General features: G+C 44.7%; 1 protein-coding gene and 1 pseudogene across 1 annotated transcript in view; both read right to left on the bottom strand.

Annotated features, from left to right (window-relative positions):
* The window catches only part of CDS2 (CDP-diacylglycerol synthase 2), a 57,602-nt gene extending 35,683 nt beyond the window's left edge, over window positions 1-21,919 (bottom strand). The window contains exon 1 of the mRNA XM_040447624.1: window positions 21,638-21,919. Within this exon, the coding sequence (XP_040303558.1) occupies window positions 21,638-21,694 (57 nt within the window). The 5' untranslated portion in view covers window positions 21,695-21,919. The remainder of the gene's footprint in view (window positions 1-21,637) is intronic.
* On the bottom strand, window positions 6,154-7,042 carry LOC121012458 (ATP synthase F(0) complex subunit C2, mitochondrial-like; annotated as a pseudogene).
* Window positions 21,920-22,932: the final 1,013 nt, after the last annotated feature.

Genomic DNA, 22,932 nt, shown 5'->3' with positions numbered 1-22,932 from the left:
TTCGTGGTAATTTGTTAGAAGAGCCCCAGGAAATAAACAGCCCATCCTTCCCACCAGCTTTATCTCCTACAAATAAACTTCCCACAGGATGTTACTTACACCTCTCTCACACCATTTGTTGCCCAAGTGTATTTATGTCAAGAGGGAACTTTCCATAATCTGATTTGATTTCGAACTCCTCAAAAATCGGGACTGCACTATTCATCTTTATCTTGAGTGCTCCTTGCCTTGAATTCGGTAAAAGCTACATAAGTGTTTTTTTAAAAACTCACTGAATTTTAATCAAATTCATCAACCTTTATCTACAAAGCCTAGAATCATGGCAGGCCAGCATTTCTCTGGGGAAGACCACCCTAGAGCTACAGCGCTACAAATCCAACTGGTGACTAAAAGGGTTGCATTTTCATCCTTCCCAAAGGTTAAAATGACTGGAAGGCCCCAGGGGGCGCCCATAAAACTCAGGGTGGCAATGAGCTATATTTCCAGACAGTCATAATGTTGCCAGGAATAATGAATAAGTGGGCAGAGTAAAACCTTTTAGAGCCCTGAATGGTTCAGACCTGCCCTACAAAAGGTAGGTCTGTGCACATTTCCCTTGAACAATGGGAAATGCTCCAGGAAGAGTAAGAACACATTTGTCCTTTGAGCTGATCGGATTAATTAGTGGAAGGGCCCTTCCAACACTAACACTTCAAAATGCTACCCTCATATTAAAAAAACACCCACTTTGTTCTTCATAACACTACTACCACCTGAAATTATTACACATTTGTCTGCCTTCGCTGGAGCACAAACTCCATGGAGAAGGGACTTTGGGGGGCGCCTGGGGGGCTCAATCGGTTAAGCCTCCGACTTCAGCTCAGGTCACGATCTCATGGTTCATGGGTTCGAGCCTCTCATAGGGCTCTCTGCTCTCAGCACAGAGCCTGTTTCAAATCCTGTCTCCCTCTCTGCCCTTCCCCCATTCACTCTCCCCCCCAAAAAACAAAAGTTAAAATAAACATAAAAAAAAAAAAGGGACGTTGGTTATTCACCGCTACATCCCCATGGCCTACAACACTGTCTGATATATCTGAGCTCCCCAGTAGTACAGGTTTCTTCAGAAAGGGAGGAAGAGTGGGAAGATGACAAGTTAAGGAACAATTAAAGAGTTTTCCGTTTCTGACTCTGTAGGTTAAAACAGCAAGCATAACTTCTCACATAAACAGCCGCTCTGCACGAAATGGTCCCGTCTCACTGTGTTCCCCCAGATTTGCACATTCCCTAAGTAGAAGGAATGGGAAATTTTTAAGAATGTCCTAAGGATGAGGCATCAAACATCCAAGAGAATAAAGGTGGTAGGAGAATGAGAAAATAATCTCCAGCAGCTACTGACGGCTTTCCTGTCCAGCAATCTTGCAAAAGGGAAATACCTGCTTCCTGCAGCTCGGGCTTCTAGAAGCTAAGCCCCTGTCCAACTTGTTGTTGCCCCAGACAGATACAACAACCAAGAAAATCACTCACCATCTTTGCAACAGGTGCACAGCTGTGGCGGCCACTCCAGTCTCTGCACTGTGGACAGGCTGGCTCTTGTGCCCACCCAATTCTGTCTCAGCTGACAGTTGAGGTTTGATGAATAAACTCTAACACCTCAGTAATCTGGCATTAAGAAGAAATCTGCGAATCCACAGTGAAACTTCTCAATAACCAAAATGTACCTGCTTCATCAACAAAAAATGGCTTTTAATGTTCAGGATTGTAAATCTTCTACCCAAAGATTATTATGCACTTCTGCAACGAGGACACTTATTTAACAGGGCATCATTCTAGGTTTCCTTCGTTTAAAAAAAAAAAAAAAATTCAGCTGAGTAAATTTTAAAGCTCTCATTGGCTTTTTTGAATGATTCTTGAATAGGGCGGCATCCCTCTAGAAGACAGAAAGGAGCTCTGACAAGCTGTACAAAATGAAAGACTTTTATAGGCAGAAGGGAGTAGGAATAAGGAAGTCATGCTAGGCCCAAGCAGATTGGTTACTGTGAGATCGTTTTCCTTTAGGGGACAACAGGGGTCTATAAGGCAGATTACCTAACTGGTGCTATCAGATGACTTCTGACTGGTTTAAGATTCCATTTCAGGCGCCTGGGTGGCGCAGTCGGTTGAGCGTCCGACTTCAGCCAGGTCACGATCTCGCGGTCCGTGAGTTCGAGCCCCGCGTCAGGTTCTGGGCTGATGGCTCGGAGCCTGGAGCCTGTTTCCGATTCTGTGTCTCCCTCTCTCTCTGCCCCTCCCCCGTTCATGCTCTGTCTCTCTCTGTCCCAAAAATAAATTAAAAACGTTGAAAAAAAAAATTAAAAAAAAAAAAAAAGATTCCATTTCTGTGAGAGCCAAAACTAAGTTTCAGTTTGGTGATGTAATGCTTAGCGAAAGTGACTCCATTTTTGGGCCAGCTATGTTGTTTTCAACACCTGAAATCTCTACTGTTCTTCTGGCTGGGCAGGACTCAGGGGCTAGTGAATAAAGATGCCGCCTGCCCCAATAGTACAGACCCCGTGCTTCATGCTTAAGTTTGAATCCCAGAGTATCCTCCCTCATTATCAGGCCACTGGCTAGCTGCAGACCTGTCTTGAGAGTGTTTCCAAGCTGCCTCTCTCCCAGAGAACTCTATCAAGGACGGAGAACTCAGATGGCCCAGGTTCTTAGAACTAGGCCTGACCTGAGAATGGACACAGGGCGTGAGTAATTCACAGCTCAAGAGGGTCCTCAGGCTCAGTGCCCAATCAAGGACTTCTAGGCATGCGCTGTTAGACACCAGCCCCTGCTGCTCTCAGAGCATTTACTCCAAGAGGTTGTGGCTGGGAGCAAAAAATCTCTCAATCAGAAAGGCTTGAGAATGACAGGACCACATGACACTTAGGCCCTGCAGGTAGGTTTCCTGCAGCCTGAGGGAGACATGGGGTGAGAAGAATTATCTGTCTGTAGGCTTCTACACAGAGAGAAGGAAATGCAGGTCAGCACAGTGCTTTGTGGCAGGTGACAGGGAGGAGCTGTCTACACCCAGTCCAATTCATCTGTCATACCTGCATGCTATCTATACACCAGCAGAGTTTCATTCTATTAGGGGGAGGCAGAGGATGAATGACAGCCTTCAAACCACACAACCTCCAAAACAGTGAGCAAATGTATACCATTCATATTCACAAAAACATTTGCGGTACTTAAGAATACTGGAATTCACTAAGGCTACATTAATAATGACTATCAATCCTGTAAACACAAGTAAGAGGGAGTGATAAACTAGACAAAAACAAAAAGGCTGCAACCGACTTTCCAAAGAAACAAGTCTATCTCAAGAAGAGATCTCAGAGGCATGGGGAAAGGGGGAACCAGTATACGCTGTGTGATCTTAGAAGAAATAACGTCACCTTCTGGGCCTCAGCTTTTTCACCTATAAGAAAGAAACAATTCTTGTCTCAGGGGTATTGGGGAGATAAAATAAGGTAGGTGTTTTTCAGACTGTGGATTGAAACTTACTGGGTCTTAAAATCAGTTCAGTGGATCACAACTAGCAAAAAATAAAATCAAATATGGCGCCAGAAGTCAAGCTACTCCTGAAAGGGGTACACGTCATGTTAACATAATGTGGCACTTCAGTATTAGAAATAAATCCTGACATGCCAATATTTTCTTTTTGCTCTACAACAACTCTAGTCACTACACTCAACAAATTCTTCCTGCAACCAGAGCCCTGGTTCTCACTGCCTGGCCAGCTGCTAATCTTCACAGCTGACTTAACACCACTCCACCTTCTGACAACCATATGTGCTAGGGACAGCTAAGTCTGACAGCAACCAAGGAGCTTATGACCAAGTCAGCAGGAGAGCTGTGCCCTCAAGCTTTCTTCTCCCAGGGACAGTCAGTTTTGCCTCCCTGCTGGGAACATCATGACAGATCAACATGCCTTTACTGAATCTCATGGGACCTGCACAAATCTAAGACAAGGACTCCAACTCCAGAGACTTTCTTTGCTGATGAGACAGCACCTACCCAGAATTTGAACAATCTCCATAGGAGACTGGAGAAGGAAGGAAGATGAAGAAATGGGGTGCAGGAATAGAGAGGGTGCCACAGAGGAGCTGGGGCTGAGGTGGCCATCAGGAGATGAGGGCTCTATGCCACGCGTGCTTCACATTGCTGTAGCCTCAAGCCTCCTTGCAGCCTGCAGGGCCTGTGCTGAGATGCCCCTGCTTCCAGCATGCAGGCCCCAAGGAACTCTGGGGCCACTGCCCCCACTTCCTCTCTCCAAGACTGTTGCAGAGTGAGGCAAGTACTCTCCCACCCCCATGGGGCCCTGTTGGCCAACGCTGAGACACTCACAGGTCTTCCTGTGTTAGGGCCAATTTGGCCAAACCATGGAAGAAAATGACTGGGGAGACCAGGAGGCCAGGAAGGCAGAATGGCAAAACAAAGTGCATGGAACTCAGATTCAGCCTCCCTGGGTTCAAATTCTTACTTGAATTTCGGACCTTTTAGCTCATCCCTGTAAAATCAGAGTCAATACTTTTTTTTTTTTTTTTTAAGTTTACTTATTTATTTTGAGAGAGGGAGAGAGAGTGCATGTGTGTGGGCAGGGGAGGGGCAGAGAGAGTGGGAGAGAGAGAGAGTCCCAAGCAGGCTCCATGCTGTCAGTACAGAGCCGGACGCAGGGCTTGATTCCACGAACTGTGAGATCATGACCTGAGCCGAAATCAAGAATCAGACACTTAACCAACTGAGCCACCCAGGTATCCTGCAACCAATACTTATAATCCAGAAAGCCTGCCTTTAGATATACATACAAGCGGCCAGCTGGTCACTGCATGGTCAGGCCGTATAATAACATCACAGCCCTACTGAACAGCGCCCCCTGGCCCTCAAATACCTGCCAGGTGATCACTGCACCATGTGTATGAAAAACAAATCATCATTGTAAAAAAAAAAAAATCCTTTAGGAACAATATCACTTTAGCTCTTTCAGCTCCCTTAACTATTAAAAAAAAAAAAAAACACTTATAATACGGCCATGCCAACAGAAAAAAATCAGGAGAGACAATTTGCCAAATACAAATAACCTGTATACTTATTTAACCTCACTAATAATCAATGACATAAGAAAGAAAATGGCCATAGAAGCCATCTTCTCACATCAGAGTGAATAAATAAAGAGAATATTCACTGTGAACGAGGCTTGGAAAAAACCAGTACACTCACATAGGGCTCACACAAATATAAATTAGTACCACCTTTCTGAAAGGCAATTTGGAAAGACGTATTAAGAGCCTTTAAATGATTCACATCTCCTCTGATCTAGCCATTCCTTGATGAGAAATATATCAAAAATGAGTATCTGGAGAAATGTATCATTTACATGAGGATGTGCATCACACCATTATAAGAAGAAACAATTTATATGATCTACTTAACAAAAATAGGGAAAAATACCAAGCAGCCATAGAAAAAAGATTAGCAGGATGTGATAAAAATGTTAGCAGCAGCTACATTCTGGGTAGTAAAATTAAAGGTAATTTAAATTTTTTAATATTTTCTCATCACCTCCACATTTTCCACCAAACAAGTATTGCTTCCATAATTTAAAAAAAGTACTAAATGGATACATCTAAGCCTCTCAATTCCTCTGTGCTGACATCTCTACTGGCTTCCCCCTAAACTCTCTGGTCTGGCCCTCAAGGCCTTCCCGTTGGGACCCCTGACTCATTCTTGGTGCATCTTTCCAGACACATTCCTGCTCCTCCAGCTCAAATGTCACCACCCCACAAGACTTTCCTCCGCCCCCGCCCAGGCAGTGCTGAACACTTCAGAATGATGAGCAAGCCCTAGAATCCCACACGGATGACCATAGGAGGCAACATGAGATTCTTCAAAAGTAACCAAAACAACCAGCCCCCGAGGTCAGCTTCCACAACCACATCACCTATACTGAACTCATCAAAGCTAAGAGAGATCTGTGACGAATGAAGATGGACATCCCAGGCCAAATTTCCCTGGAAAAAAGGGGAGCCCTGAAAAATCTCAAACCATCCTGGTTTCCCATCCCCTTTTTGGTCCCCTGGACACTAAAAGTCTTTGTTTTCAACTTCAAATAGTGGCTCATTCTCGTACTTTGGACATTTTTTTAAATCTTATTAATACAGTATTTATTTGTCTTTCTTCTGTCAAACCCTGAGCCAACCACTTTCCACAGGCTGCCTGGGGAGGTATAGGAAAAGGAACATACAGGGCAGATGAGACTCAGGAAAAAGATCTATGGGAGGTGGAGACAGCTACTTCACATGGCAAAGGAGGTGAGAAAGCCCACCATCAGGAAAAAGAGCCCCATGGCCTCCAAGAAGGCAAAGCCCAGGACGACACAGAAGAAGAGCTGTTGCTTCAGAGAAGGGTTCCTGACATAACCAACGATGGAAGTACCAAACACTGTCCCAATTCCAGCCCCAGAGCCAGCCACCCCTCCCGCGGCAGCCCCAGCCCCAATGAACTTGGCTGCTGTGTGGACGTCCCTTGAAATGGCACTGGTTTGGAAGCTGTGGCTGGGAATAAGTAAGGTATGGGACTGCCAAAGCTGCTAAGGCTCTCAACTTTCAGTGGTTTTAACACCGCTGCTCAACAGCTGAGAAGTGCTCCTGACAAAGAAGGGGTGGAGACAAACTCTGCCCAGGTGTACATTTTCAGGGGACGAGGGGCTGTGGCAGGAGAGCTGTGCCCAGTGCAGAGAAGACAGAGAGCTCCTATTTTAGATACTTTAAGACCAATGAGAAATGTAAGAGTCGTGTTAGAATGCCAAACCCAACACTCCAGATAATTCTTCCTGAGATCCAGGAAACAGAATGTCTAACCATTTCTCCTAGGACTCAAGCAGGACCCTCAAGCAGAATGATGAGATGCCACCTGTCTGATAAAAAGCCTCTAGGAAAGGCGAATTCTCTGGAAGAAATGGCCCTTTGTCAGAAGTGCTCAAAATAGCTACTCTGCCATGGCGTGTTTTCAGCAGACCACTATGTGAAAACTGAAAATTCTCTGTACAGAGAACTCTATGGAACAGACAGAAGATAGAAATGGCAACTGTTCTGGAAAACTGAGAGTCTGGCTGACATCCCTGTAAGAAAACAAAGCCCATGTGGCTCTTGTTCGCCCAACACTATAGGAGATGACAGACATCAGTCTCAACACGGCACAGAGCAGATTGTAGTGGGAGATTCTATTTAAACTAGCCAGGGAAGAAGGTCCTTGGGCTTCTACAACTACCCTCATACTCAAAGTAGGATGGGACACTATACACCTACAGTGGAAGGGAACAGAAAAGATTCATGATTTATGCCTTCGGAGGTAAGCCCCTGGAAAAAACTGGCTACAGGCAATCAGAATGCAGGCTGGCTCGTCAGTCCCCCTGAGCCTGCTTACACATGCGACATAATGGGACCCCTTCTCAACTGATTATTTTTCCACCAATGACCTCTTATTTAGAAGACTATTATTATTTTGAAGACTGAACTTATTAGTAACTGATTCATTTCTCCAAAGAAAACTGCCATGTCGCACTAAGACCCTAACCATGGCATGCTTGTTAGGCCCTTCAGGTAGCAAGACAGCCCTGCCAGGATTTCCAGCAACTGACTGTTCCAACATCTAAGGAACATACATTTCCGCTGCATTGGTGGAAAGAGGCTACATGTGCGATAATCATTTTTATCTGAAACCATCTTGTTAAAGCAGCACCACCACTGGCTATCTTGAACAGGTACAACTTCTTAAGAATTAAGATCATCATTTTAGGGGCACCTGGCTGGCTCAGTCGGTAGAGCATGCAACTCTTGATCTGGGGTCGTGAGGTCAAGCCTCATGTTGAGGATAGAGACAACTTAAAAAAAGAACAAGAAGATTGTCATTTTAGGTAACATTTACTGCTCTGCCCTATAGAGAGATCACAAGATATAAATTAGAGGAGGGGTATGAAACTGAGAGCCTGTTTTTTTTTCTCTACCTTTAGAAAAATGTTGCTGGACATAGTTGGGAACTACTGGGATGCAGGGAGTTTTCTGGATATTACTCTTGTTTGCCAGACATTTATGGACCACTCACCAATAGATCCCCAAGGCCTGTGCCTGGACGGTTCTCCCACTAAGCAGCAGGCAGCTCCTTGTGCTTGATCCCCTGGCCCTTCTTTCCCATTCCCACACCTGTGAAACAGCCCCTCTTTTCTCCTTGCCTGGCTGTCAGTGAGTCGGCTGTCTACCACCACCAGAGGAGACCCTGAGCCCCAAAACTGGACTTTTCTACTCTCTACCTTCGTCTTCCCACAGCTTTGCTTCTTCACTGCTATGTAGAATGCCTGCCAATTTTTCATAGGCATCTTCAGGCCCATGGAAGTGCTCACAGTTCTCCGTTTGTCCCAACATCCATTCTCCTTTCCTTCCATCGTAATAGGAACCCCAAGGTTTAGTCAAGCACACAACCACCAAGAGGGAGCATTTCCCAGCTTCCCTTGCAGCCAGACAAGGACATGTGAGAGTTCTGGCCAATGGGACAGACGCAGAAATAGTGCATTTCCTAGAAAGAGTCCTTACAGGAAAGGACTCTCTCCTTCCCTTCTTCCTCTTGGAATATGAAAGTGATGGCTGCAATTCCAGCAGCCATCCTGTACCAGGGGATGGAAGTCACCCGACTCATGATGGTAAACAGCAAGATGAGAAGAAGCCTGAATCCTTGACACTGTGAAGCTGCTGGAATGCCCACCTCCAGACTTCTTTTGTGTGAGGAAGAAGTGTATCTATACTTCTGTCTTGTTTAAGCCACTATCATTTTTGGTTTTCAGTCACATGTAGCTTAACAGGGCAGCAACTACTTTTTGGTACAGAAGCCAGAGACTTTCTGGTAATGCTTAAAGAAATAGGTTATAAACACACACAGTACTGGTTATTTCATAAGATAATAGAAGCTAATAAATATTATAAGAGTTTAGCAAAATCCATTAAATGGGCCACGTATAAAGCTTTTATATTTGTATACATGTATACAAGTTTGCAGTTCAGAAAAATTTAGGCCCCATCACCTTCTGAGATACCATCTTCCATGAAAGGATTTTTGGACCATTGTGGGAAACAATGGTGGCAAGGTAAAACCTTGTCTACTACTCATTCTACTTGATCTACTTGAAAAGCTCTGTTTCTTTTTTCTCAAAAACTTGTTCTTTCAGGATCTGGTAGCACACCTCTCTCCTGACTCTTCCTTGGTCCCCTGCCCAGTCTCATCTCCTCCACCAGCCAACTCCAGTCAAACACAGGCCCTTCCTAGGGTTGCTCGTCAGCTCTTGCCCTTCTTAATGTCAAGAGCAGAAGTCCGGAATTCACAGGTGTCATCAGTCAAGAGCAACCATTTTTATCCTTCGCCCCCAACGCAGAACAACAAAGGGTTGCAACAGCCTGCTTCTAATGCAAGATCAACTCAGTCTTCAAAACTGAAAACTTCCTGTTGGTAAAAGCAGACAGAGCGCATGCCTTTTGACCTCAATATCCCACTGAAATGAATGTCATTAAGCGCAGTAAGGAATAAAACCATGGCCTTTTAGGCAGAAATAGTAGGGGACTGGGACCATCCATGGATGTGAGATTTTAACGAATTTCTGGATAACAAAGTAGACTGAAGAACGAAGATGGAGGAAATGAAACAAAGTGTAGACAACAGTATACACTTCGGAATGCTGCAGAGAAAGTAGAACCCCTCTGCCCTCCACCACCCTGGAGGGTTCTGGATTGAGATCTGACATATGGGATGGTGGATGGCATTTAGGAGGTCCCACTCCCTAACCGCTCAACCTAAAATGAAGTCTATCGCACAACAGGCCCCATCTAAGCACAACAGAGTCTCAGACAAATTCCCAGTCTGGAGAGAGGTGAGCCAAGACATTGCTATGTGTCTTCCTCATCCTCTCCTTGTCCAAATGGGAAAACTTATTTGGATTATCCTGCCTCCTTCCTCCTGTCCCAACTGTCCTTGAAGAAGAGCGGGATGGAAGATAACTTTTAGTTCGTAGTCACCAGATCCAGTGAGACCACTGGACATCAAATGGTGACATGGAACTCTGGGCTGCATAGAAGGACTAGCAACTGGATGGGCTTGGTGCCGCCTGCCTTGGGAGGAAGTGAGGTGTTCTGCAGGCCGGAAGAAGAGACTGTATTAAGTAAGCACACCCTGCGAACCCTCCCCAGTTCGTGTTTGCCTGGGAACACAGGCACAGATTGTTAATATGCAAACTTCAAACAATGCACATGATCTTCAACATGAGGTTTTCAGTCAATGTTTATGTAAGAAACAAATGTATATTTATGTCTCAAAAATCCATTTGGCATTTAAAAAAATACTTTTAATGTTTATTTATTCTTGAGAGAGAGAGAGAGAGAGAGAGCGCGCACAAGCAGGAGAGGGGCAGAGAGAGAGAGGGAGACACAGAATCCAAAGGAGGCTCCAGGCTCTGAGCTGTCAGCACAGAGCCAAACGTGGGGCTCAAACCCACGAACTGCAAGATCATGACCTGAGCTGAAGTAGGAAGCTTAACTGACTGAGCCACCCAGGTGCCCCGATTTTGCATTTTTAACAAAACAATGCATGGGGAAATTTTCAAGTTACATTCCAAATAACACTGGGAGGAGGTCAGAATCATTAGATAAATTTCAAGTCATTAGTCAAAATTCAAAAGGAATGTACAGTCTCCAGAATTACTGGAATTTTGAGAGTCGCACTGGCAACATATGCTTTGTGAATATATAAGAGGTTTTCCTTTAGAAAAAAAAAAATGACATGATGTCTTACAGCATCATACAAAGAAATTTTTAATGCAACAACCAGGAACGTAATGTAGCTACATTCTGTACTTTTTTCATCCTAAAGCACGGTCCACAAGAAGATGAAAGCTGGCCAGTTTAGGAAGCTCTGCTACAACACCAGGCAAAGGTGAGTGGGTTGCCCAGTTTGACCATCCACCTAATAATGGATCCTGTCATTAGGGTGACCATATAACGTATCCTCCAAACTGGGACACTGGAAGGCAAAGGAGAATGTCACCCACCTCATCTACATCCATTAGCAAAGACTGCTTCAATCCTTCTCTTCCTTGGTGAGTAATAATGCAGTTCATTAAAGCTGCAGTTCTTGATTTTTTTTTGCTTTTTTTTAATTCTCAAGACCTCTTTACACTCTTAATTACTGAGGACCTCAATAGTTCTCTATGTAGGTTATATGCATCAATATTTGCCATTATTGGAAATTAAAACAGAAATCCCTAAAATACAAGAATACACCAATGTGGCGGTTCCTAAAAATATTAAACACAGAATTACAGTATGATCCGGCAATTCCACTTTGGGGTCTCTGCCCAAAATAACTGAAAGCAGAGATCCCAACAGATACTTGTACACCCATGTTTATGGCAGCATTATTCCCAATTTGGGTGGTTTGCAGGCTGGGGCTACTACCAAGAACACTCCTTTCAATATTCTAGAACTTATCTTTCAGTGAACATTATATACAGATTTCTACCAGGTAATCACCTAGGATCTATCCTAGGTCGTAAGATTTGTGTATAAAATAGGCATTAGTAAGTATCTGCCAAACAGTTTCCCAGAGTAATTGTACCAGTTTATACTATCCCAAACAGTATATGAACTCCACGTACGTGCCGTCCCTTAGTATTTTCAGTCTTCTTAATCCCAGCCATACTGGTGGGTGTGCAGTGGAAATCTCATTGTGGCTAATGATGTTGAGCACATTTTCATATATTTATTGACCGTCTAAAGAGCCTTTTTAAAACTGAGTTGTCTTTTTTACATGTTCATTTTGTTGAAATTATTTATGTAGATTATGGATATGAGTCTTGTGTCAAGTATTTTTTATAAATATCTTCTCATCTGTAGACTTCCTTTTCATTTAGTTTAATAAACAGAAGTTCTTAATTTTAAGGTATCTCTATTTATAGATTGTTTCTTTTATAGTTAGTGTTTTCATTAGGGACTTTTAAATATCACTATACCATTATCATACCTATAAAAATTCATAATTCCTTTATATTAAATCTCCAATATTCAAATTTACACAAAATTTTCAATTCTTTTCTTTTCATAGCAGTTTCATTAAATCAGGATCCAAATGAGGTCCAGAAATCATTAACATGCCTTAAGTCTTCTAATCTGTAGGTTTTATCATATCTATTGCTCACACACACACACACACACACACACACACCCTTTTTTTAAGTGGGTCAAGATGTCTCTTGCCATGTATTTTTTAAAGTAACCAGGTCATTTGTCCAGTGGTGTTTTTCAACGTGTTCTCCTGTCCTTTGAATTTCCTGTCAACTAGCACTTAGAACTAAAGTCTTGATCAGGCTCAGGTATGATTTTTGGACAAGATTCCTCCATCAGTAGTACTGTGTACTTCCATCAGGAGATCCACAATGTCTGGCTGTCTCTGTCATGGTAGCAGCATTGATGGTTATGGTCTCATTCTATCAATTCAATGGGGAGTTGAATATATTAATATTCTATAACTCCTTTTCCATTTATTTATCCGATAAAAAGAAACTTCTTTTTTTTTTTTTTAATGCTTATTTTTGAGAGAGAGAGCACGCGCCAACAGGGAAGGGGCACAGAGAGAGGAAGACAGAATCTGAAGCAGGCTCCAGGCTCTGAGCTGTCAGCACAGAGCCTGACACAGGGCTTCAACTCACAAAGCAATGAGATCATGACCTGAGCCAAGTCTGAGGCTTAACTGAGCCACCCGGGGCGGGGGGGGGGGGGGGGGGGCCTGTAAAGAGAAACTTCTAATCAACTATTTGGTTACTCTAAGGTACAGTTCCTATGGGAAAAGCATGATAATGCCTCAAACCCCATTCTAAACCCATTATCCAGATGAGAAAACTGAGGCAAATTATTGGGGGAGCCAAGTTATAAACCAAGCAGTCCAACTAGGAGTCAGTGCTTATAATCACTAGGCTATAATGCCTCTTCTAAGATCAGGAAACAAATAAATACTCCATATGTCTCTGTGGGAGAGGAGAGACCACAGAGACAGACACTCTCATGAAGTTAGGGTGCTACAAATTTACTGCAGGAAGGAAACACATTAATTGTGTCAAAAGCTTAGACAACGTACATCCCTTTTTGAATCAGCAGTTCTAAACATAGAACTTATCTAAGTGCAGAAAGGGTTTTATGCAAGTGCAGAAAGGGTTTTTTGTGTTGTTTTGTTTTAACAAGGATACTTCCTGCAGCATGCTTACAATAGCAAAAACACTTAAAACAACTTAAGAGCCTGATTGGTTCGATAAGTTAAGGTACAGCCACACAATGAAATGACACATGGCCAAAGAAAGGACACTGGTTCATTGTTTAAAGACTTGAACAATGTTTACGGCATATTCTTAAGTAAAACGGAGTTATAAAACAGTAGTATATATAATACAGGAAAGTGCAATGTGTATAAAAAGAAAGGCTATACACCAAAACACCAACAGTGGTTGGTTATCTCTGAATGGCAAGCTGAAGGTGATTTCTTTTCTTTTTGGTGCTTCTACAATGAACATCTTTTATTTCCATCTGTTTCTTTCATAATGAGAAAAAGTTTGATATATTGTTTACAAAGAACTTAATGAACCTTAACGATGTGGGAAAATGCTTCTGACAGCATAAAAAAGGAAGCTATCAGATCATACATGGTAACTACAATTACAGACATGTGTAGCAACATGCATTTGAACAATGGTTGTTTCTCTGCATTACAGGATTACAGATGGATTTTGTTCTCCTATGTATACATTTCTGTGATTTCTACAATAAATATATGCCTGGTAAAGTATTGAGATGGAGAAGATCCAAAATGGATTTTGAGAAAATAAGATTTAAATAGGTAGAGTGTAGAGAAAGAGCACAATTCAGGGGTTGGAGACAGCAAGAGCCAAGACTGATACCACAGGGTCACCAAGCAAGAGGAGGGACCAGTTAAGAGAGAAGGCTATGGGGGCGCCTGGGTGGTGCAGTTGGTTAAGCGTCCGACTTCAGCCAGGTCACGATCTCGCGGTCCAGGAGTTCGAGCCCCGCGTCGGGCTCTGGGCTGATGGCTCAGAGCCTGGAGCCTGTTTCCGATTCTGTGTCTCCCTCTCTCTCTGCCCCTCCCCCATTCATGCTCTGTCTCTCTCTGTCCCAAAAATAAATAAACATTGAAAAAAAAAATTAAAAAAAAAAAAAAAGAGAGAGAAGGCTATGAAGGACCAAGTTTAAGAGATCTGAAAAAGGGGCCAGAATTCTTTTTTCCCCTGTAATTTACAGGATGGTTTCAGAGCTGTCAGAGGACAGAAAGGACAGATGGACTAGAACCGACCATGCAAATTCTGAAAGAACGGAGCTCAATTAGAAGGGTTCACAATACTGCTGAACTATGTGAAATACACAAGAGCAACAGGTAAGGAATCTGGGTAACACCTGGGTAGAACCTGTGACCTAGATGCGGTGAGGGAGCAGAGACACTGGGACCAATGGATTTTAAGCTGGAGCAACTCAGAGATAGGATTCTACTTGCACAGGAGACAGAAAGAGGCTCAATGTCTAGAACAAGACAAGTCAGATTTGAGATAGTCACTGATTAAGGGATATGCACTGGGGAATGTCCTCCAAGCCACTGGAACCACCAGGACTAGCAGGACACAGATTGTGGGGAGGAGGCTCTGAGAATCACCCACTGAGGAATCTGGGGTCAATGACAGAGATCCTCTCAACATCAGAGACCCAGGAGCAGAGAGCATTGTCAGGAAATCCTAGTCTCAAGAGCTCTTTCAAAAACACAGCGGAGTCTCCAGAGAAGCCCCAGGCTGGCCCTGTGGTGACCCTAATACAAAGGACATCCGACTTCAGAAAGACCTCTCAGGTCCCGCACCAACAGCAGGCATTCAGGAGCCCCACAACCTGGCTCGAGAGGCTGCCTCTGCAGAGAACTGGGTACAAGCGAAGCTGCAAGTCACAGTGTACCCTTTGCACCTTTTGAATTCTGAACCATGCACTGTCCAGTCAAAATGACACAATAAGGTCTTGAAAAGGTCACTCAACTGAATGGGCCCTATGCCATCCCCACTGCTGGGGCAAACAGCAGAAGAACAAAGATCAGGGACCAGCAGGGTGAGCTGCCTAGTGGAACCAGCCTACCATCACTGGCACTGCACCACCACGCGACAAGGCTTGGAAGGCAAGCACTCTGCCCAATGTCGGGAACAAATTCATATTTTTCCAAAAAGACCCTGGCAAAAATACCAGTCAAGAGTCAGGGTCTCTATGTCTCTTTCACAAACCAGAGGCAGTACAGCACATGAAAGGCCATGCTTTCTCACACCCAGCAGCCTCCAGCACCAGTCAGGAAAGTCAGGGAGGCTGTCAGAGCACAGGGAACAAGAAGCTGTGTGCAGGAGAGTTACTCTGCAAGTCTGCAAACAAGTTCAACATACTCCACCTGGGTGGATCCGAGAACGGATGGAAGGGTGCACAAATCAGAAACACAGTAGCCCCTAGTCTGCAGTTTTGCCTTCCGAGGTCCCAGTTACCCCCAGTCAACCAGGGTCTAGAAGCAGGCGATCCTCCTGAGGTATCGTCAAAAGGTCAACAGTAGCCAACTGCCAAGTCACAGTGCCTACATCATTCACCTCACTGCGCCTCATCACGTTGACGTTTTATCATCTCACATTGTCACAAGAAGGGCAAGTACAGAACAGTATTTTGAAAGAACACACGTAACTTTTATTATAGTACGTGGCTATAATTATTCTATTTTAACACTGTGGTTAATCTCTTACTGCACCTAATGTACAAATTAAGCTTTAGCATAGGTATGTACGTATAGTAAAAAACACAGTATATACAGGGTTCGGTGAGATCTGTAGTTGTGGGCATCCACTAGGGTCCTGAAACACGTCCCCTGCAGATGGGGGGTGGGGGGCTACTGTATTGATGCTCACATTCTTTCAAACAGTTTAAAGGAGGATCATTTGCAACCTTTTGCAACTGTGAAATTAGTTACAAGATTCATTTAGGGGCAAAGTTAGATTTCTTCAAATATTTGGAGCCCAAACTGGTATAAAATCCTGAACATTTTCTTCACGAACACAGACACCAGCCCTCCTCCCTCAGAGACAACAAAGACTGAACACAGCAGACCCTGGATTCAGGGGATGTTCTAAAGAGAAGGTATGTTGAATACTGAGTGACTGATTACTGCTGGAACAGACAGTTCCGATACTATGAGTCATCATCCGGAAAGCAGGCTCATAGACAGCTCAGAGGGAGAAGCCCACACCACGCCGGGAGCTCCTTCCAAGGATACCCAAATGGCTCCCCCAAAGGATGGGCTTCAAAATCTAGAAATCACCCGTCATCCAGTAATGGGGAAAACTAGGCCTAATCAACTTTTTCTGCCAATTTTTTTCCCTCAGAATCTCCACATTTGAGAATTTTCATACATATATATACATATACACACACACATTGAAAAATGCTGCTATTTTTCTGATTTTTATAGCCACATAAGAAAAACAGGTGATATCTGGGCATGTTTTATATCAAAGCCAATCTGTATTGGAGCTTTTAAAGTCTGTAAATTAAGTCTATACCTGTGAAGGCAGCATATGCAACATGAGAAAAAAACAGAAATTAGAAAACCTTTATACTAGGACCCATTCTGCCTTTAACGAGCAGTGTGCTCTTCAGCAAGTAAACCCCCTGGGATGTGGTATCCTCTTGTATAAAATAATGACCCCTAAGATCCTTCTAGTTCTAACACCCAATGAGAATAATTTAAACTTTTTAAAAGATATAAATTCTTCTAATGAAATATCACAAATGTGTGCAAACACAAAACATTTCAAACAAAATTAGCTATTTTTTTTAAATGTTTATTTTTGAGAGAGAGAGACAGAGCGTGAGTGGGGGAGGAGCAGAGAGAGAGACAGAGTGTGAGTGGGGGAGGAGCAGTGAGAGAATCCAAAGCAGGGTCCAGGATCTGAGCTGTCAGCACAGAGCCCGACTTGGGGCTCGAACCCACCAATGGTGAGATCATGACCTGAGCCGAAGTCAGACGCTTAACCGACTGAGCCACCCAGGTGCCCCCAAAATTAGCTTTTTGAACACAAAAAGATTTTAAGTAAATTTCTACACCAAGAGTAGGGCTCAAACTTAACAACTCTGAGATCAAGAGTCACACGCTCTACCTACTGAGCCAGCTAAGTGCCTCAAAATTAGCTTTTTAAAAAAATTAATATTGAGTAGTCATAAAATGGGAGGTAATTGAGCTTTTAAAATTACAGTTTGATCAACATAAATAAGAAACTTAAAATGGCAGGTTATATGACAAATCTTGCACCTTCTCTCCCTGTTTAAGAGCCATAGTCGAGGGGCACCTTGGTGGCTTAGTCAGTTAAGTGTCTGACTTCGGCTCAGGTCGTGATCTCACGGCTTGTGAGTTCAAGCCCCGCATTGGGCTCTGTGCTGACAGCTCAGAGCCTGGAACCTGCTTAGGTTCTGTGTCTCCTTCCCTCTCTGCCCCTCCCCCACTTGTGCTCTGTCTCTCTCAGAAATGAACGTAAAAAAAACAAAAGAAGAAGAACCATAGTTAAAGTTTACTGATTTTTCAATACCAAAGTATTTCTCAATGTTAAAAAAAAAAAAAAGTTGAAATACAGCATTTCTCCTACATCTGTAGTTTTATAGCTCTTAAAATAAGATGTTATTTCAGTAGTTCACTCTTAAAAATCAGAAAAACAGGGGAGCCTTCATGCCAGCTAAGCATCTGACTCTTGATTTTGTTCAGGTCATGATCTCACGGTTTGTAGGATCGAGCCCAGTATCAGGAACTGTGCTGACAACGCAGAGCCTGCTTGGGATTCTCTCTCTCTCCCTCTCTCTGACCCTCCTTCCTTCACCCCCACCCCCACTCAAGGGCGCTTGCGTGCTTTCTCTCTCAACATAAACATTTTTTTAAAAATCAGAAAAACATTTTTAATTACTAACCACTGTCCTAAAACATATTATAGTTAGTGCAGTAAAGGGAAGATAATTGCATATAGCGATGCTGCTTCTACAGCCTGTGTTTCTGAGCACTGAAAATTTCAGCAAGAAAATCAAGTCAAAAGATAGGTCAAGGAAGGCCAAGCCCTATCTGTAACACTTTCCTTAAAAAGTGATGAATAGGGAAGGACTACTCCAAAAACTCATAACTTGATGATTTAATTATCTTACAAGAGTGGAAGGTGAAGATTATTTTTTCTATAAAACTGTATTTTAGCCAAAGACAACATTAGCTAACCCATTATCACAATGTGACAATTCCTGCCCTACCCTACGTAACATGCATATTCATTTAATCCACAGGAATATCCTATGAAGCACATACTAATTTTATCACCCCCATTTTAGGAATGGACAAACTGAGGTGTTTACACAAGTGCCTTGCTCAGTTACCCTGCTGTGCTCAAAGTGGCACAGCCCCTTTCCAAATGATGTCACTATTTCCTCCCCATTCTGGTTTCATCCATCAAAGGAAGCTTTGAAACAAGTAAAGCTCTAATTTAAGTAGCACTCTAGCACCTAAATACAGCAGCCTTCACTCTAACCTTCAAAACAAAGTCTCCTGAAATGTCAACCCAAACATAAATTTTTTTTTTTCAACGTTTATTTATTTTTGGGACAGAGAGAGACAGAGCATGAACGGGGGAGGGGCAGAGAGAGAGGGAGACACAGAATCGGAAACAGGCTCCAGGCTCCGAGCCATCAGCCCAGAGCCCGACGCGGGGCTCGAACTCACGGACCGCGAGATCGTGACCTGGCTGAAGTCGGACGCTTAACCGACTGCGCCACCCAGGCGCCCCCCAAACATAAATTTTAAGATGCCAATCTTTTGGCCCACGTTTCATCCTTTTCTTTTCTAACCTCCATTGGAAAAACGTGGTTGGGCGGAAAGAGGATCATTCCCAAAGCTTAAATTCCAAGTTTCTTAAATTTGGCAACAATACTGTGCTTTTGGGACTTTAAAATTATAAGCACGGCTCCCAGAGGAAAACATTTCCTTTATTAGCAATTGGCTTTGAAAATTCCATTCTAGGATGCTAAATATAACAAAATACCTTCTGACTTCTAATAAACACATTCTCCAGATTATTTTGAAACTAACGATTGCTTATTTACAAAACAATTTTGCCACAACCGTTAAGCAACTGGAACATTTTAAAGAGCCTTTTAAATTTGTTCCAGTTCTTTTAATGAATTGACCTGGTATTATTTTCTGGATTCTTCTACCATGAAATAAGAAAGTCCTCATTTCACAATTCATTTTTTTTAAAGAGATATACTTGTTTTATTACTTCTAATTTTGTTTTAACACAAGAATATCAGCAAAGCCAGAGTCACAGAAATAGGTGTTTCAAACTCTGAAATAGAGTAAATATTATTAAAGACTCTACTATATGCATTCATCAAAGGCAAAGAAAACATTTCACGGTTGTTAAACTGTACCTTTATTATTAAAAATACCATACGTGATAGTTCAGAAATACTGAGCCACTGGGTGAGGAGCTGAGTGCCCTGTTCTGGGCTAATGGACTACATCAATCAGCTTTTAACTGAATGCAGTAGCCTCTGTGATTTAGGAACAAGCACTTAGTGGAGCTCACCACCCCAGGCATTGTCATTGTATAAGTGGCTTAAGTGCAGCTGTGAAAATTTAAGGTATCTTTAGCTGGACAGCTCCTCCTGTTCTCCCTACCTAAAAACAAGGAAGGAGAAAGTAATTAAGACTCAACCGGCACTTTTTCTCTGGGAGGTGGACCCAAGGAGTTGGGTGGGGAGGCTAAAAACTTTCACCTCATAATCCCAAGGGTCGTGGGTAGGCGGTTTTGTTTTCACCAGTAAGTACGTCTATTACAAATAGCTTTTCAAAAATTGTAGCCCACTGGCTATCATGCCTTCTTTTTATCTCCCTCTCTTCCCACCTTTTAGGCCACAAAGTCCCATTAACATGAGGTCTGATCTCTCACCCTTAAACAGGGCTACACACCTACAAACATTTGAATATTCACCAACTAGTACATGCAGGGTAGCACAGAGTTCTTTTAGGCCCAACCAGAACATTTAATGGGAAGATAAAGAGACTTCAAAGTACCGTTTCCCTGCAAGTGACTCCTAAACTTCCGCTGAAGCCCTAAATTTTCTCCAAAATTTGCCCTTGGACGATCCACTGTCAAGAACAAAAAACTTGTTTAACACCCTATTATCTTTCACCCAAAACACTGCTCCTAGTGTAACTGCTCTGTTGACACTGTCACCAAATCTTGTGTTTTCTTCCTCCTTCCTGGCGTCTCCCTAATGCCCCTTTCCTCCAGTTACCATGCAAGCAACATACATAAGTGGGTGCTGTAGGCCTGGTGTAGGGCAACAGGGATTGGTGGGAACTGCTGTTCCTCAGCTCCAGCCCCACGTTAATCAGGTGGGAATATGACGGCAGACGCTCCAACTCCCCACACAGGCCCGAAGTTCAGACAGTTGGGAGAAACCTTCTGGTTTTTAAAATAGCACGTCAACCAAAGCAAACATGTGCAGGTCACACACTGGCAACCTCCAAGTTAACCATTCGATTCCGGCCCAGGCTCCCTCGGTCCATTCTACACATCACTGGCAGATGAATATACCAAATACACTGCTCCTGAAGCTTGAAATGCTACCGCGAAGTCCCAATCCTTAGGCTGTCATTCCACCTCCACAGAACAAACCACTCTCCACCTTCCTCAGCTCCCCTACACAAATCTTGCACTTCAGTCGGAGGTGTCGACTCCCCTCATCCCTCACCCCCCAACCAGCTGCATCCCCACCAAGATGGCCTCTTTTTTTACCTTCCTGCTCTAACCCATCAATGCCCACTCTCGAAGGAAGGAAGATATACGGGGAGTATACCTTCCATCACCTGCTGACGACGTGAGTCAAAAGAGACTTCTCTGCTTAATTGAAAGCCACGGGATTCAACTTTCAAGAAAGGATTTCAATCTCCTAAGAAGCAAAGCCCATGGCCTTGTCTTGATAGCCGCCTCCCTGCCCAAATAACATTTTAAAGGAGAGCAGAGAGCCTCAGACGAACTCAGGGGAGTCTCCTGCCAAAGGCGGCTTTACGGGGTCTTGACGTCTCCACACCAGGAAGGCCTCGGGGAGGTGAGAGAATGGAAGGGGACCCCAACCAACCCTGCGAGGCAGGTGGCCGCGCGCAACCTCCCGCGCGCTCCCTCCTGCGCCCGGGAGATGCCACCCCCCAACCAGATCCCGGGGCCCGGACCTTCCACCCCCTGATGCGCGCTCCGCCGGGGCCCCCACCCAAAGACCCTGGGCGCTACCCAGGCCCGGGGCCGCCGTGGGCCACGACAAAGGGTCAGAGAACCAGACGACCCCCAGCGCGCCCCCCCCCCCCCCCCCCCCCCCCCGGGGGGGGGCCCCGCCCGGGCCGGGGCCGCGGGCCCCCACAACGGGGCAGAGACCCCCCCCCCCCCCCGCGCCCCCCCCCCCCCCCCGCCCCGCGAACCTGCGGGGGACGCCGCCGCTACCTTGTCCTCTGGCGGTGCGTCCGGTTCGCGGACCGCTCTCTGCCTCAGCTCGGTCATGCTTGGAGACCCCGGCGCGACGCCGCAGCAGGCGAGCAGCGCAGCCGCCGGAGCGGGCAGCTCAGTGCGGGCGCGCGCGGACTCCGCTGGGCCGGCCCCGCCCCGCCTGAGCCGCTTGCAGGACCCACCGCAGCCCTGCCGCCCGCCGTGGAACTCTGCCCCGCCCAGTGCTGCCGCCGCCCTTTCACCCAGGCGAAGCACGGTCAGCTTGCTCCACCACCCGCCTGCTAGCTCCTCTCGAGAGGGCGGCCCTGGAGCGAGCGCGCACGCGCACAGCCGCCATCACGGCCCCAGAGACCCACCAATGGCGCGAATCCGCCAGGGAGGCGGGGCGGTAGGGGCGGGGCCGAGAGGACCGGAGAAGAGCGGAGAGGGGTGCATTGGACCATCAACGTGAGGAGGCGGGAAAAGGCGTGTGTTTCCGAAGGAGACTAGCCAATGGCAGCTCGGGCCTGACCTTGGTCGGCTGGCGCTGGCGCCCAGGATCCTAAAGGTAAAACTGGTAGCCGGGGGTAGAGGTGGGAGCCTTGAGGTTCTTGTCTGGGTGGTGTTTTGCTGATCTTAGCTTCGCGTCCTCTGTAACCGGGGCGCGTCCCTCACACGTATAAGCAGATACTTGTTAGGCCCTGAGTGGAAAGGCCTGCGGAGCCCACCTGTGTAGGAGAGACTCACGTGATAAGGAAGTGAAACCCAAACTTAAGTCGGCTTTGCCTCTCCAAGCTGTCTCTAGTACTTATTGAGTGTTAATTATGCTAGGCACTGAACTAAGTAATCTCCTTATCTATCTCACTTAATCTGCTTGGAAGTGGATATGATTTTCGTTTTACAGAGTTCTTACACGGCTTTTCAAACTTCTGTCTTCTGGACTGTTGAAAGACCTTTTCTTGGACGGGAATGCTGCCTTCTTCGTCCACAGTGGATCCCCGAAGTACCTGACACATCCTTGGTACTTGAATGGATTTAAAAGTTCTCCTAAAGAAAAATGATTTAACCAAGGTCTCAACAGCTAGAAAGTGCCCACTAGGAATTAGAACATAGATCTATTTGTTACCAAAGTCCACGATAACCATTGTACATACTGCCTGCCTTCCTAAATTCATTCATACCTGTGTGGTTCAAACATTTCTTTCAGCGGTTCCTATTCTCTGCTTTGTAAGTGATGTAAAACAAGTATGAAATGGGATGCCTTCCCATAATTATACTGTAATTTAGCGAGAGAAACTAGCACACGTAGGAGT

Source organism: Herpailurus yagouaroundi, unplaced genomic scaffold (assembly GCF_014898765.1).
Source record: "Herpailurus yagouaroundi ecotype Mexico unplaced genomic scaffold, PumYag 196, whole genome shotgun sequence".
NCBI lineage: Eukaryota > Metazoa > Chordata > Mammalia > Carnivora > Felidae > Herpailurus > Herpailurus yagouaroundi.
This window is presented reverse-complemented; position numbering and strand designations above follow the sequence as displayed.